The sequence below is a fragment of the Diadema antillarum genome, unplaced genomic scaffold, assembly GCF_040938485.1.
Source record: "Diadema antillarum isolate AM-2024a unplaced genomic scaffold, OU_Dant_1.0 seq00001698_RagTag, whole genome shotgun sequence".
In the NCBI taxonomy this organism is placed as follows: Eukaryota; Metazoa; Echinodermata; class Echinoidea; order Diadematoida; family Diadematidae; genus Diadema; species Diadema antillarum.
This window is the reverse complement of record NW_027272389.1, coordinates 1,156,431-1,171,728: the sequence shown is the minus strand read 5'-3', so window position 1 is coordinate 1,171,728 and position 15,298 is coordinate 1,156,431. Positions and strand designations below refer to the sequence as shown.

General features: G+C 39.1%; 1 protein-coding gene across 1 annotated transcript in view; it reads right to left on the bottom strand.

Moving 5' to 3' along the window:
- LOC139711742 (intermembrane lipid transfer protein VPS13A-like) overlaps positions 1-15,298 on the bottom strand; it is a 120,481-nt gene that overhangs the window by 80,331 nt on the left and 24,852 nt on the right. The window contains exons 4-17 of the mRNA XM_071623598.1: positions 13,782-13,889; positions 11,277-11,440; positions 10,863-10,922; positions 10,073-10,153; positions 9,077-9,134; positions 8,217-8,344; positions 7,492-7,770; positions 6,588-6,780; positions 5,610-5,707; positions 4,426-4,583; positions 3,173-3,374; positions 2,591-2,649; positions 1,704-1,856; positions 840-924 (exon numbers count right to left, since the gene is read on the bottom strand). Coding sequence (XP_071479699.1) covers positions 840-924; positions 1,704-1,856; positions 2,591-2,649; positions 3,173-3,374; positions 4,426-4,583; positions 5,610-5,707; positions 6,588-6,780; positions 7,492-7,770; positions 8,217-8,344; positions 9,077-9,134; positions 10,073-10,153; positions 10,863-10,922; positions 11,277-11,440; positions 13,782-13,889 — 1,826 coding nt within the window. The remainder of the gene's footprint in view (positions 1-839; positions 925-1,703; positions 1,857-2,590; positions 2,650-3,172; positions 3,375-4,425; positions 4,584-5,609; positions 5,708-6,587; positions 6,781-7,491; positions 7,771-8,216; positions 8,345-9,076; positions 9,135-10,072; positions 10,154-10,862; positions 10,923-11,276; positions 11,441-13,781; positions 13,890-15,298) is intronic.

The window sequence follows — 15,298 nt, the reverse complement described above, 5'->3', positions numbered from 1 at the left end:
TGAAGGGATAACGCTACTGCTTTGAAAGTTGGTATTAATCATGGACAGAATGTGTTCATATAGCATGCTCAATTGCAATCTAATCTGATAATCCCTTCATTGTTGTTGCTCCAGTGGTTTACATCCCGTTTTTTGTCCCATTCATCGCACAGCTAGCACGATTTGGTAAAGATTAAGCACTTGAATAGAAAGATAGACCCTGTACTTCAGAGCCTCTTTTCTCGGTTCACACTTTTCCAGAGTGAGCACTTTCTTTCCAATATTTAGATAGGTTAGGAGAGTCCATTTGAATCGAGTTATACATCATTTTAAAGCTTAGAGTCTGCTCTTTCAGAATCCGTCCTTGACTTAAAATCCATGCCTGGCGATTTTTTGTTTGTTTTGTGGTGCAGGGTCACATATTATAGGCCTTATAAAAATGTTATTTATTTTTGTTATCATTATCCTTTTGTTGGCATTTCATGAATGCATAGAAATAGAAATGCATATATATCGTGAATATACTGAAATTCATATATTTTGGCTGACATTACTGTCCACACTCAACAAAATGAAAAATTGCTGTAAAAAGGTCTGGTAAGGAAAATAATGATTCTTCTTCAATTCCACTAAACCAGTGTGTCAGCACATAATAGTAATTCGCTTGCAGAGAATGTTTCACCTTGATCCCTGCAAAAACATTTCAGTTTAATAATCAAATGTCCCTTTCAAGAGATTAAACAAACCCTCGCATTCGACAATGGGATGTGGTGGGTGTAATGAAGCTCAGTGTAGTATAAGAGGGGATGAAACGATGGTGATGTAATCCCTACATGCTGGGTGATTCTATCCCATCTTACCTCAGTCCTCTCCCCCACTAGTCTCTCCTCACTCTCTGTCCTCATTTTCAGGTTGCCAAGGTCCACAACGAGCACCGATCCTGAGCTGGTGGCAGCGGTGGTGGGGGTGGGAAGAGCAAGATCAGAATCATAAAAAATAAATAAATTTGGGACTTAAACTCCTTCACTTCAATCTCAGGAATCCCAGTTGAGTGCATATTGTAAGCTTGACTCTGAATTCACTTAACCCGTTGAGGATGGTTTGATTTTGCTACAACACGCATTTCCCACAGACGCTTGCCCGAGTATACTCTGTCCTCGTCCTCAACGGGTTAAAAGCTAGGCAACTACAAATGTAGTTCTTTTACACAGTTGCCTTTCATACAAATGATGCTTTGAATATGAAGGACATTCATCCATTAAGGTACGAGTTAGCTCATCAACAGATGGATCTTATATGTACTTGAACATTGTTGTCACTAACTTCAACCCTCCTTATACTCATGCAATTGAACCCGTTGAGGACGAGCTGATTTTCTTTCAACACGCATTTTCCATAGGCACTTGCCCATGTATACTCGAGACTCGTCCTGAATGGGTTAATAGCTATATCATACCCGAGACTCTTGGTGCCATTGCCCTGGCCCTTGGCATTGGAAACTGCTCATAAGACTGGTCATAAATGTAGAGTAGCCTAATCCACTCTGGTGGGTGATGTCACAGTCCCACACATAAAGATCACTGTGATGGTATTAGGTCTTACATGAATAATGCACCCTTATTCACTGACACTTCAGTCGTCTGTGTAGATTGACAGCCAAGGTAGTATCAAAAACAGCTTATCAGTATGAACTCCTTAAAAAAGAAAAATTTTTCAAATCTTACCCATCAAAAACTCCTTTCTCTGGGATGATGACGTACGTAGACTGGACATCTACGCTGATGTCCAGAATCTGCTTGTTGTCGACCATGTACTGGAGGCCAGTGGTGGACGTGGAGCCCAACTCGGTCAAATTTGACATCGCTGCCGCTGACAGGCTGGGATGGAAAAAAGGACACCAGGGGAAATTTCTGTGTTTGTTGTCTATCTTAGTGGTGACAGATAATTTTAGTCTGCCTTTAATAGTTATTAAAATTCTGTAAGAGTTCTGTAAGAGTTCCATAAGAATTCCGTAAAGAGAAGGCGCCTTTGCGAAAGTAAGGGGGGGTGCGTGCACCACCCCTTAATTAATGGGGGTGCACGCATACACCCCCAATTTTTTTCTTTATAATTCTTTTGTTTTAACCAAAAATAAAATGAGGGCGTGCGCCCGGTACGCCCCCCTCTGGATCTGCCACTGCTCTTTCATATTTCACAAAAGGTTTCTCATTATCTCACCAAATAATTTAGAAACCTGGGGCCCGTTTCATATAACTTGTCATCAGTGACAAGTTGTCACAGATGTGACAAGCTACTGAAATCCTTGCATCTGATTGGCTGAGAGCAAATTTGTCATAGAAATGTGGTAGTTGTCACTGATGACAAGTTTTATGAAACGGGCCCCAGAAGCCATGTCTCATCCAAAACTAAACCATCCCTTTAAAGATTGCATAAGATTGGGAGAGGTTAAGGCAGAACATACCTAAAATGCATATTGCCATACAGCTAAGGGTGAGAAAGAGAGAGAGAGAGAGAGAGAGAGAGAGAGAAAGAAAGATAGAGAGAAAGGAAAGGAGATTGTGTGTATCTGGGTGTCTATCTCCCTCTGTTGTGCTTGTATACATAAACTTACTCATCCAGCCGTACATCTTCTGGTGGACTGAAGAAAGCTGCAATACTGTTGACAGTGTTCTGAAAAAAGTAATGAAGGTTATAAAAAAACATCAGGAGTTTGAAATGAAGTCATTCCTGGTACAAGCTTAGCACAAGGAGCTGCTTAACAGGAGTACATGATGAATCTGATACTGTTATAACACATCTCACTGTTTGGGAAATCAACTACATTTTGACATTCAAACATTAAATCATGAGTGTTTGGTAAGTAACAATACTCACGACATGCGAGGCAGCCAGGGACTTGCATATGAGATCAGATGACAAACACTGTGTGCAAGTACATGTCTGGATTTATAGTCTTAAATGAAGCTGTTAGCTGTAAACATTCCAAGAACATTTGAAACACAGAAATGTATCAAAATGTTTACAGCTTTTTTTGTGTGTTTTTTTTTAGATGATCTAACACATAGAGTACTGAAGTATCGCAGAAAAAAACAACAACACACAACTTGGATCTAAATGACAGGGTAATTGTCCACACACAGAGCTGTCTAACGCTCTTCTTCAAACGTATGGATAATGAAAGGGCTGGTCTTACCGCATCATAGACCACTTTAAGTGGCTGAGTCTTCAGCACCACCCGCTGATCTGCCTTTCCATCCAGTGGGTTAGTCTCAAACTTCAGACTCAGTTCTGGCACCTTGGTGTCATCCTGAGTGACCTGCGACTCCACCATCTGAGGCCGTCGACCCGCTACGGGTGAACCGAGCACGCTGAACTCTCCCAGTTCAAGGTCAAGTCTGTTTGTACACATCACAGAAAGGCTTAGTCAGAAGTTCCTGTTTTGAATATCTCATCTATGGTTCCGAACTTTCTCAAATGCTCACCATCAAAGCAAATAATTCCTTGAAGAAATACAGTAAGTATGTGACCATGCATCACAAAACCAACAAAAAGTCACATTCACTGATTTTGTGTGAGGACTGAAAATATGTGAAATGGGTCAACCTAGCCAATAGTGAGCTTTCATATTTTCTGAAAGAGCAAGTCTTCTTCTACATTATGCTAAAAAAATGAACAAGAAACTGTGTTTTTCACAGATTTTTCCAAATATTTTTGTTGTAATAGTGTGATTAGGTGTGTCTTCTAGAGTCCCCTCTCTTCACTTTCAACTCTAACAACTTTAGAAAGGATAATGCTACTGCTTTGACAGTTGGCATTGATCATGGACAGAATGTGTTAATAATGCATGCTCAATTTCAGCTTAATCTGATAATCCCTTCATTATTGTTGCTCTGATGGTTTTACATCCTGTCTTTTGTCCCATTCATCACACAGCTAGCACGCCTTGGTAAGGATTAAGCACTTGAATAGACCCTGTACTTCAGAGCCTCTTTTCTCATTCACAATTTTCCGGAGTGTGTGCTTTTTTCCCCAATATTTAGATAGGCTAGGAGAGTCAATTTGAATTGAGTTATACATCATTTTAAAGCTTGAAGTCTGCTCTTCCAAAATCTGCTCGTTACTAAGATCTATGTCTGGCGACTTTTTTTGTTGGTTTCGTGATGCATGGTCACATATTGTATTTTATGGACTCATTCTTTAACCATGCTCCCCGCAATGTCACTGTCATCTTGTGTATCAACATCATTATCATAATCATCATCATCGTCATCATCATCATCATCATCATCATTATCATCATCATCATCATCATCATCAATACAATCATAATTTTAGCTGACATTAGCACTGTTATCACCATGACAACATCCATCATCTAGCAAATTCCATCATCACTAACAATTGCACTCAAACCATCAACCCCACTGTCTATATGACTCCACTCACTTGATGGCTTGTGCAGACGGCCGCTGTTTGAAGACTGCGCCCAGATCTGTGACGGCTAGGTTTAGGACCTGCAATTCGTCCTTCTCCTCCTCCTCCTCTGTGTCAAACAGTTTCACGCTGGTCTCATGGAGCTTGAAGTTCACATCTACTCCTACATACTGCACAGGAAACAACATAGATAAATCACTGTACTCTTCATATGATTCTTTAGGTAGAAAAATGTATACCACAAAGCCATATTAATGGTATGATAAGGAATATCTTTTTTTTTTGACAATGCAAATGTGAATATGTCACTTCTGATTCCAGTTCCATAGATTACAACAATATACAATAATACGGTAGTCTCCGTGGTAACAGTTAGCGATCTGTTGTTTGTAATTCATGTGCCACTGATGTAACAACAGTTGCTAGAAGTTAGAGTAATAGCATGTCTCATTCCAGCAATATGATGCCCTGAAGAAGCTCTCTGCCACTTCTGTGACATAATTGAATGACAGATTTTGTCATAAGTCATTAAACTATGGCCAGTTTTCTTTTTAATCTGTAAAATCCTATCTATACTGAATTTCTCGTTTCATCACATTTTTTACACCATAAACCTATCTTAATTGTCACTGACTTATGTAATGTGACTACCACTATTTGACCTATTCTGCATTCATGGTGGTGATAGTGTTACGTTAAACATTTAATACTGGTACCAATTTAAGTCTCTGCGACAATTACATTCAAAACATCATAGCAGGTTGTATCATATCATATGAAGGAATATTATATGAGTAAATGTCAGTAGAACACATCAAATGATCACTTTCACAGGGTGGTCCACAACTTGAAATTTGAGCATGTCGCAAGCTCTATATGTGAGAATATTGCACAAACTTAATGTGCACAGAGTGCACATCACAAGCGCATAATATCTAACGACATATTTTTTGTTGCGCTGCTTATGTTCAGTGATAGGACTCATGTTTTCCTTTTTTCGAAATAATTTGAGGTTTCTCAAGTTTTGCACATGTTCTTCACATGTAGATTAGATTTTACATTGACCATGTTGCCAATATTCGAGGGGTGTTGCATAGCATGCTGCTGGCGTTTGAGGATGTTGCACAAGAATTTGACCTTGTTGCAGCGACATGTTCAAACCCTTCGTGGACTACCCTGCCTTCATCAAGTCTTACATCTTTGGGCAGGGTCGAATCTCCACTGGATTCAGTGTAGCCGATGGCCTGATACAGCTTGGCTTTCTCCTCTTCAGTCATAGCCTCTTGGAATTTATCTGACGGAAATTATGTGTGAGACAAAAGTTTGTTTCGTATTTGCATAAACTTGATTTGATTGCTTATCTTAAATCTGCAGAAAAAAAAGCAACGAAATGTGAGCAGCTTTTATGATGGACAGGGCTATCATAAAGGTTATACCGGAGAGCTATTATCTTTCATGGAAAAACAGACTAAACCAAAGGCAAACATAAAAGAATCAACATCAGAATCATGTAAACCTGTGGTATCTGGACTCCAAATGGCTCCAAGAAAAAGATTTAACTTTTAGGCATGACTTGTAATCTATATCATTCAACTTACTGTTAAGTATACACGTTGGAATTATCAAGCAAACACTTGACCTGTGATACTTTTGTATGCGAGCAAGATGTCAAAGATTGACCATCAAAGATAACACAGATATTTCTGAGAAACCTGCAATAGTCAGTTTCATATGAAATGCGAATTAGATGATAAGACAGGAAAAAAAAATTGACTGAAGCAAGTGCATTTTTTTTTTTTTTGGGGGGGGGAGGGGGTGAATCTTGCATCAGGCTACTGAACAAAGTTCAGATCAAGAAAAGCAAATTTGATTTATTAAAAGCACCAATATCGATCATCATCATCTGCTAGATCCTCAGCTGAACTTTTGACTCAGACTCACCAACAATTCAATGTGATTGACAAGTGCTACAATTAACTCAATTTTCAGTAAAACATAACAATTCATGTGTTTCCCTGCAAAACCTGAAGAATCAAATTTCCTTGACATGCACACACACATAAAAACAATATCCAATTTGAGCATAACACTTCGTCCTTTTTCTTTCTAACATGGCATATTGCAGCAACAGTCTAAGCAAATGGCGTCGACCATGATAACAATTTGGGACTCACTGGCGATGGAGGCAAGTTCATCCTCCTCTTGAGTCACCTCCTCTTTCTTCCCTCCTCCGCCGAACCATCCTCCGAACCATCCCCCTCCCTTGCCCTTGTCCTTCATCTTCTTCTTCCCTCGCTTCTTGAACTCCACCTCTGCCTGCTGCCTGCACAGGGTGATGTTGAACACGTCCAGTTTTCTCTCCATGTCCTGCACGGGAGGAGAAAGAAAGAATTCCATTCTCGTACTGACCAATTCAATCTTGTTCATATCTGGATTTGGAAATGATGTGGGGCAGCTGTCTGGTATAAGGGAAAACAAACTAAGAGTTCCATTCTCAAATTAACCCATTCAATCTCATTTGCCTTTAGATTTGGAAATGATGAGAGGCAGCAAAAGATTACTACGAGGCGATATGTGAGGGATTTTTTTTTTCTGTGCTCCTGCAATATTCCAAAACTGGCAACATGTCAGCAATTGTTAAGAGAGAGTGTTGTGCTCGGAGCAATTAAAATTCTGTAGGCACAGCTTCCATCATCATAGTCCTCTATGCAATAATTGCAACAAAAAACTAACAAATCAGCATCCAACAATGAAACTCACTGCACTACAAAAACAACAACAGAACCAGTAAATGAGTCAAGAGTTACGGTCAGCTGATATATTCAGTGTATGGCAGGGTAGCATATTATGTTGGAGCGATGCTCAGCTGAGGACATGAATATGCTTTAAGATTAGGGTTAGAGTTTACTCGGCTCATTACCCTAGGACACCAAGACCAACACTACCCTAACTTTAACCTTAACCCTAACCCTAATCCTAAATTGAGTAAACTCTACTCCAAATCCTAAAGCATATTCATATCCTTGGCTGAGCATCGCTCCAACATATGCTACCATACGGCAGGCTAGGCAACCTCACCTCCAGGTTCTTGAGCAGGTCCTTGGATGGCTTACTGGTGTCCAGCTTGTCCACGTAGAGGTTGATGTAGCTGCGGACCAGGCGGCGATGGGCCCTGATGTGGTCCCAAGACCACATACGGCGCCGCCTCCTCACAATTTCCTCCAGGATGCTGTTGTAGGCATAATGCCACCACTCCCTGGCATGACCCTGCAGCGGAACCTCAGGCTTGAACTTCCGGTACGGCTGGTTGCGGGCCATCGTCTCGAAGGACCCCAGTAGCTGCATCACATCGCGGTACTGAGCAAATCAAGCAAACAATCAAAAATAAACAATGAGAACAACTCAAGAGAATTCAATCTTGTTCACCCAGCACTGTCTCATGAAATAAACAAGAATAAAAAATGATTGAGCAAAAAATTGAGCAAGCAACTCCACCATAGAATTGTGATTTTATTCCTATGGGCGCTTTAACATCTGTAGACAACATTTATTTATTAACTTATTTGTGTGTGTGTGTGTAGGCATTAATGAGACTTGAGAGAGCATCCCAGTGAGAGAGCATCCCATGAGAGAGCATCCCAGTTTGCCTTTGTGTCATGTAGAGTGACTCAGCTTGTTTCAATCCTGTCATCAAAAGTTGACTAATTATTGCTGCAAGATCACACAATCTTCTAATCAATCAAGCCACTGACCACGAAAACAATCAAACAAACAAACAAACAGACAGAAATACTCATTTTCACCTGTTTCTTCCTCAGGGCCACGCCGATGCTCTGCACGACGAGGTTGACATAGGCCTGAGGTATGGAGAGGTCAGACTCGGGCTTTGGATTCAGCTTCAGTTGGGCCTGAGAGGAGATTGGCTCAATCACTAAACAGGTGGAAAAGATGAAATGAAACTGATTGGCTTCAATTAATCACTGTAGAAACAGAAATTATGACCAGGAATTTGTTGATAGATGATTTATTATGGTACACACATAAGATTAAGGTATAGCACCAATGCTTGTCAGGCAGGTGTATTAGATGCAACCAGAATGTGAAGAAAACTTTGTGAAGAATTTATATGGACCTTGACTAGATCATTTGCACAATTCAAATGAAAACAACAAACAAACACAGTACACTATATGCTCTCAAAGATATAATCCTTTTATCATTTCTAGTTTAATTTGCATATCATATCCAAATTCATGAGATTTCATAGAATTCTAAGGCACATTTATCTGTGTAATACGCTAACATATGTAGTGTGATGAAACACTGTAGTGTGTATCACACTGTGCTTCATGTTAAAACAAACTATATAAAATCAGTCTAACAAGGAACCCCAAATCACCTAGTTTGTTGCAGTACACACATAAGCACGGATCATTGTTATCATTAACAAGGGAAAATCTTCATTGTTATTCCACAGCAAGGTTTTGCATATCTCTTAAATCAAAATCAATCATCAACTGAATGAGACAAAGCATTAAGGTTGCTCTTTAAACACATGTCAAACACTTTAAGGTGAGATGACAGTCACTATGCCCTGACACACATTCAGTACACTTATTGGCCCCTATCAGCTGTGGAGTGGGCATTATCACCATCAACTTACGGTAGTTGTACTCCTGTGGTGCACTGCCTTCGGATGCAATTGACTTCTTCATCTTTTCCTGTGGAAAAAAACCCCCAAAACAACAATTGATTGAATTTATCCAGAGCACAGCTGTGGTAGCTGTTTTGGTAATAGAGGAAAGCAATTGAACCAAATCAAAGAGAACACCAGACTACAAAAGACATTGTTTTGCTAACAATTTAATACGCAGTCCATAGTGAAGTTTTCCCAGGTGTGATTTATGATGACCATTTACAGAATCCTCCTTCCATGACTCAAAAACCCAGATACTGTAGGTGAAATTGATACTGCATCATCCCAATGTTTCCAGAGCATTTACCCTTTGCTCCATTAGGTGTGGTCTCTTGTTGCTTAATGAGGATTTGGCATTCAAGACAATTGGTTCACCTCTTTTTAATCCTCACTTTAAAGATGGAATTGTGCAAGTTATCATTATTGGCTATCCAACCCCTTGTACTAACAGAGTAATGAGAGAATTTAAATAGCTCAGAGTCCCGTTTTATCAAGAGATATATAATCGATTTTAAATTTCCTTAACACACAGGCTGCCATAGACTTATGACTGAAATCAATTATATAATCAATTATAACTCTTCATAAAACAGGGCCCAGAGGAGGGTTCGACATATCCTGCTGTTTGTGTGATATATGGAGAGAAACAGACAGAAAGATAGACAAATGGAGATACAGACAGACAAGGAGAAAGACAGAAATAGGAGATATTGAGATAGACAAACAGAGACAGACAGACAGACAGAAAACATAGAGGGAGGAGAGATCGAGATAGAGAGAGAAACAGACAGACAGACAGACAGGCAAACAGACAGACAGACAGACAGACAGAGATAGGGATAGAGTGAGGTGTGGGGTTGGGGATTGATACATACTCCCCAAGAAGCCCCCAACATCAATTAGCCTACATGATGACTAGTTTAACCACCCCACAGTAACCACAGGAGAGACATAGATGCTTACCAGCAGGGCTTCTCTCTCCATCGTAGTGTACAGATCTGACCCTGAGTTCCAGTACACAGCCAGTGAGTCTAGCTTCAGCATCTACACAGCAGTATACAAATGGAAGATGCAGCAGTGGATCTCTTTACGTTTCCTCTCATCAGATTAAAACCAGGACATATTCAATATGAAACCATAGTTTGAAAGAATATATCATGTTATATAATCAACTTAATAAGTAATAAACAAAACATAAACCAAAGAACCAGTTCTGTGGGTAAAAATAGAAGAAAACTGAACAAGCTAACAAAACTTATATGTGTGATGCTTCAATGAACTTTGAGACCATCTCTGTTTATACACAGTACAAAGTGTTATAGCAAAAAGAAAGAAAAGAATGTACATATAGCTAAATGAAAGTAAACATATAAAATGACAAAATATAACAAGTTTTCCAATTTCATTTGATAAGGGTTCAAGTAAGAGACACTTATTTTCATACACTGGAATTTTATGAACACCAACTCATGGTTTCCACATTTTTTTTTTCATTTCTTTTTCATTGATAATGGATTTTGGATCATATGATTGAAAATGAATCATATACTTTTTTATTATCAACTAACTCTAACATCAACACTGAAGAATGCAGATACTCTGTACCAAAGTGGGATGGAATATACACATAATCTTAATCGTTCATTTATTTACATTAAAAAAGAACATTCTGAGATCTTCTTTAAAATAATGATGCATAGAAAAGATATACTGTGCAAAAAGTTTAAGCATACGTGCCGAAACCAGTTCTTACCTTGTACACAAGCTTCACAGACTGATCCAAGACACATGGTATCCAATCAGCATTGGTTGTCTAGCAAGAGGAAATAATGACACATCAGAAATGCAGTGACATATTAACCCTATCTTATTACATGATATGAGATATCAATGAAAGAAAAAAATGACAAATCCTTGATCTGTGCCCACCAACATCTCACATTCATCTTCTTCTTGATGAAACAATCAGCCATCACATCAACCGTACGCAGTATGAAAACCTGCTGAAATTTGGTACTTTCACAAAAGTCTGGAATTTCTCTACCCACAAAACATGAAATAGAAATTGAGGCAAATGGATGAAGAATATAACAAACACAAAACAACTTTTGCTCATCACTCCACTCAAAAACCAATTTGCTGATAAATTAAAGGGTCTTGGACTCACTTGGAGGGAAAGGTTTCGCAGCGTGGCACCAAGGGCGAATGGAGCCTTAGGATTGGTCGTCCGATCCTCGTAACGGACGTGAATGTCGCACACCTTCACCTGGACATTCTTCACCACCTGCATGGCCAGTTTTTCTGCAAAGGAGTCTGCTTTAGGATCTTTTGCTGCAAAAAAAGGCATGAGATTTGAAGAAGACTACACTAATCTTTGAGCTTCTTTCATTTCTAATCAAACAGATTAAATGCATTAACTCTGTGAGTACCAATGGCTGCTACACTGCATGGGAAGTCATTGGCATTTCAAAGACATGGACCTGCGAGCATTTGCATGTTCTGCATCATAAAAGGTATTGCAGTATACGTGAAGATGTTTGCTACATTCCTGAAGAACAAATCGTCGCTGGGGCGACAAGACCTCGTATCTAAAAATGTCAAATGTTCAGGAGAGCCAAAAAACATGGCGGCCAAAGCACTATAGTGAATGGGATAGCCTTTCCTTTGACATGCCATGGTGGCTTCATTTTTGGAGTAAGACAGTTGGGATTTGGTCAGGACATCACTTAACCTTTTATTTGATCATTAATCCAAAAAAGTCATTTTCACCAAAATTTCAGATACAAGGTCTTGTCACCCCAGCGACGAAATATCATTGCAATTGCACAGCAGGGCTCTTTACTTGAGTGGGCAAATATACTTCCAGGGCAAACTATATCTGGCACAGCTGTGAATCATTTGTTGTAACCATGGATTTGTTTGACTGGAGTCTGGTGTGGGGAGTATTTAACCCTCACTTTCAAAGTTGTAATTCAATCTGCACTACGAAATGCCATGAGGAAGGTGGTGCTCAGTGTAACTCATTCAGGCCTCGAAATAGGATTTTGGAGGGGCAAGGCCATTTAGAAAAGGGCACTTTTTCCAAGAGGCCAGGGCACTTAAGTCAGTCAGAGGGGCACCAAGGCCACATTGGAAAGGGCATGTTTGGTGTTTATGAAAAAAGAAAGAAGAAAAACAAACCGAGAAAAACAAACAAACACACACACACACACACACACACACACACAAAGTGCAACACACAACAAAAACCTCTTCCCTACAGCTGTAACACATTCCCGATCTCCGCGTTTCTATCAGGTGAAACGACATTTTTTAAAACAGGAATTAAACAACAGTAGGTATTGATTGAAACTCGACACCCTTTCAGGCCAGCCAGGCCAGGCTGCCATGAAACTTCAAAGCACATTCCGACAGCTGGCTGGCAAAACCACAAGGCAAGGGAATTTGCGTGCGCGTGTAGATTGCTATAATTAGTCTGTGGTGACAGACAGTTCATGACCTCCAAGAATGCGCCAGTACGCGCGGTTTCTTCTGTTGATTGGTCTCTCTCTCTCTCCACCCCTCCCCATTCCCCAGTCTGGCACACCTTGGCATCGTGGGATTTTTCTTTTTTCTTGGTGAACTTGGAGTTCACTCTTTACTACTCTATCTGAATATGCGCTGCCTAGCTAGCTAGTACATACTCGCGGCCGCTGCGCTGCGGAGGCAGTCGGGACGGTAAAAGCCGGTCGGGCGTACATGTACGTACACGTCGTCTCATATCTCGGAAAGATACTTTGAGTCTGAATCAGATATATCGGGACGCAAGTGAACTGAAGGTATGATATTTGAGATCAGGAAAGTTGTTCAAGCTTGTTAAAGAGACTTTGAGAAAGGGCATATCATACGTCATAAATAATAACTTTCATTCTAAAAGGGCACCACGGCCCCAAGAAAAAGGGCACTTTTTTTTTGGCCGTAACTTTGATCAAAAAACAAAAGGCATTGCGGCCAACAAGAGGGGCACCGACGGCCATGGCCGTCGGTGGCCGTCGGTTAATTCGAGGCCTGCTCATTTTTGCCGACAGAATATATCCCATGCTTACCTGGTGGTATTTAGCACAGCAATTTTCTTGTGACCTAGAAATCAGTGTCATATTTCATTTCCTCGGTGTAGGATTGCACTTCTATATCAAAACATCCTGGTATCAAACAGCTACATATGAAGAGCTTCATTAAGATCTAATGACTGCAACACAATAGTCAACTCACTATTTAATACTGTGTATTCCTTTCTTATCCTGCATTGATGGTGATGATATTCACATCCCATTTCTTGCTGATGACAGTTGGTAACTCAACAGTTTTCATACTATGACATAATCGATTCCAATACATTCTGCAGGTCACAAATATTTACATTTTGTTGGTATTTAATACAGACAAGCCAGAGCAAAAGGATCATTCAAACCACAACAAACCAGCGGAATATATTTCTGGCTTTATTTGATAATGCAAATTTTGGTGTTTACTATGAAATATATTTCTGGCTTCCTTGATAATGCAAATTTTGGTGTTTACTATGAAGTAGTACATACATCTCCTTTCGGACATTATTCATCTTTCATATCATTCTGTTATATGCCATTTTTTTTCTCTTCCGAAAGAAATTATGAAATTATAAGATTCTTACGTTTGTCCTTCTCTTTCTCCTTCTTCTTGGCCTCCTCCACCCGTTGGAGTGTCCTTTGCTTTGCCTCAAACTTCTGCTTTTCATCTTTTTCAGCATTGTACTTGATATCTGAAGGGAAAAAACAACAACAACAAAACAAAACATTGCAGTATGTGCACTTTTGTAAGCTTAAAGGGATCGTACAGTTTTGGTTGAGACCTAATTTCAGGTTTCTAACATTTTTTGGGTGAGATAATGAGAAACCTCTTATGAAATATGAAAGAGCAAGTAATTCTATGGGGAATTCAGCATTTATTTGATGAAAATTGGTTTTGAAATGGCTGAGATATCCAAAAAAGAGCGATTCTAATAAAGTGTGGGACCCACACATTACAATCACTTTGTTTTACTATGTTTTTGGATGTTTCAGTCATTCCAAACCCGATTTTCATCAAATAAACTTTGAATTCCTCTTAAAATGGTATGCTCTGTACTATATCATAAGTGTTTTCTTGGTATCTCGCAAAAAGTTAAAAGCCCAATTCTCATCTCCACCAATACTATACCATCCCTTTAACTCCTTATGGGCAATTCCGCAGTTAGAGGGACATGACCATAAAATTTCAATTTGGTTTTTTCCTTGATTTTTGTGTTTGACTTCAGAAAGAACACATCGATAAGTCAGGAAAAATTATTTTTCAGGGTATCTTGATAGTTTTAGGTATTGAATTCACCAATTTTTGAACTGGTAATCTTTCAGATTGAATTTCATCAGCAAAATCTCCATAATGGCAAAGAAGAAAGCTAGTCAAGTTAAATGCCATTTTCTAGCCACAAATATTGAATTCATAGGGGCAATGCAGTGCTTTCATGGATAGATTAAGTAAAATCAACTTACATGTCTTCGAAATGCAAACATGTGTGCATTTCCCCAACCATTGGATAGTCATGTAACGTTACTAACCAAAAAGTGAAATCATTTACCTCCAGAGAGTATAAAGTGTCTATGAATGATAATATTTCAGTTTTTCCCGCTGTGTCCAATGACTAACTGAAATATAAAAATAAGTATTACTAATCATTATAGAAGTTAGAAATAACAGCAGTCAAAATGTGTAACGTTACTAACCACGTAACGTTACTAACCACAGCCTGTGTGTATTGTAACGTTACTAACCATGAAATAAGTGAATAAGACTCCAATGGACAGGTCCTGGTCTGGCAAAATTTTACCTGATGATAGAGCCAGATGTCAACTACAAGATTACATGGTCATACAGTAAAAAGATGTTGGTTTTTGTTTTTTAGTAAATTAATTATGCAAATTTATGCATGAAATCATATTTTCACCTATAACTCCATAAAAAAGACTGAAGGATTGCTAAATTTTTGTGTAAGAGTTCCTCAAGACACATCAAACAATTTTCTTGCAAAAAAAATAGCAAAATCAAAATCAGTTTCTTTTGTTTTTTATTGTTTTGTTAATTTCTTATGTATTTTAATGTTTTTTTTAACCTTTTGTTTTCTATTATTCTTTT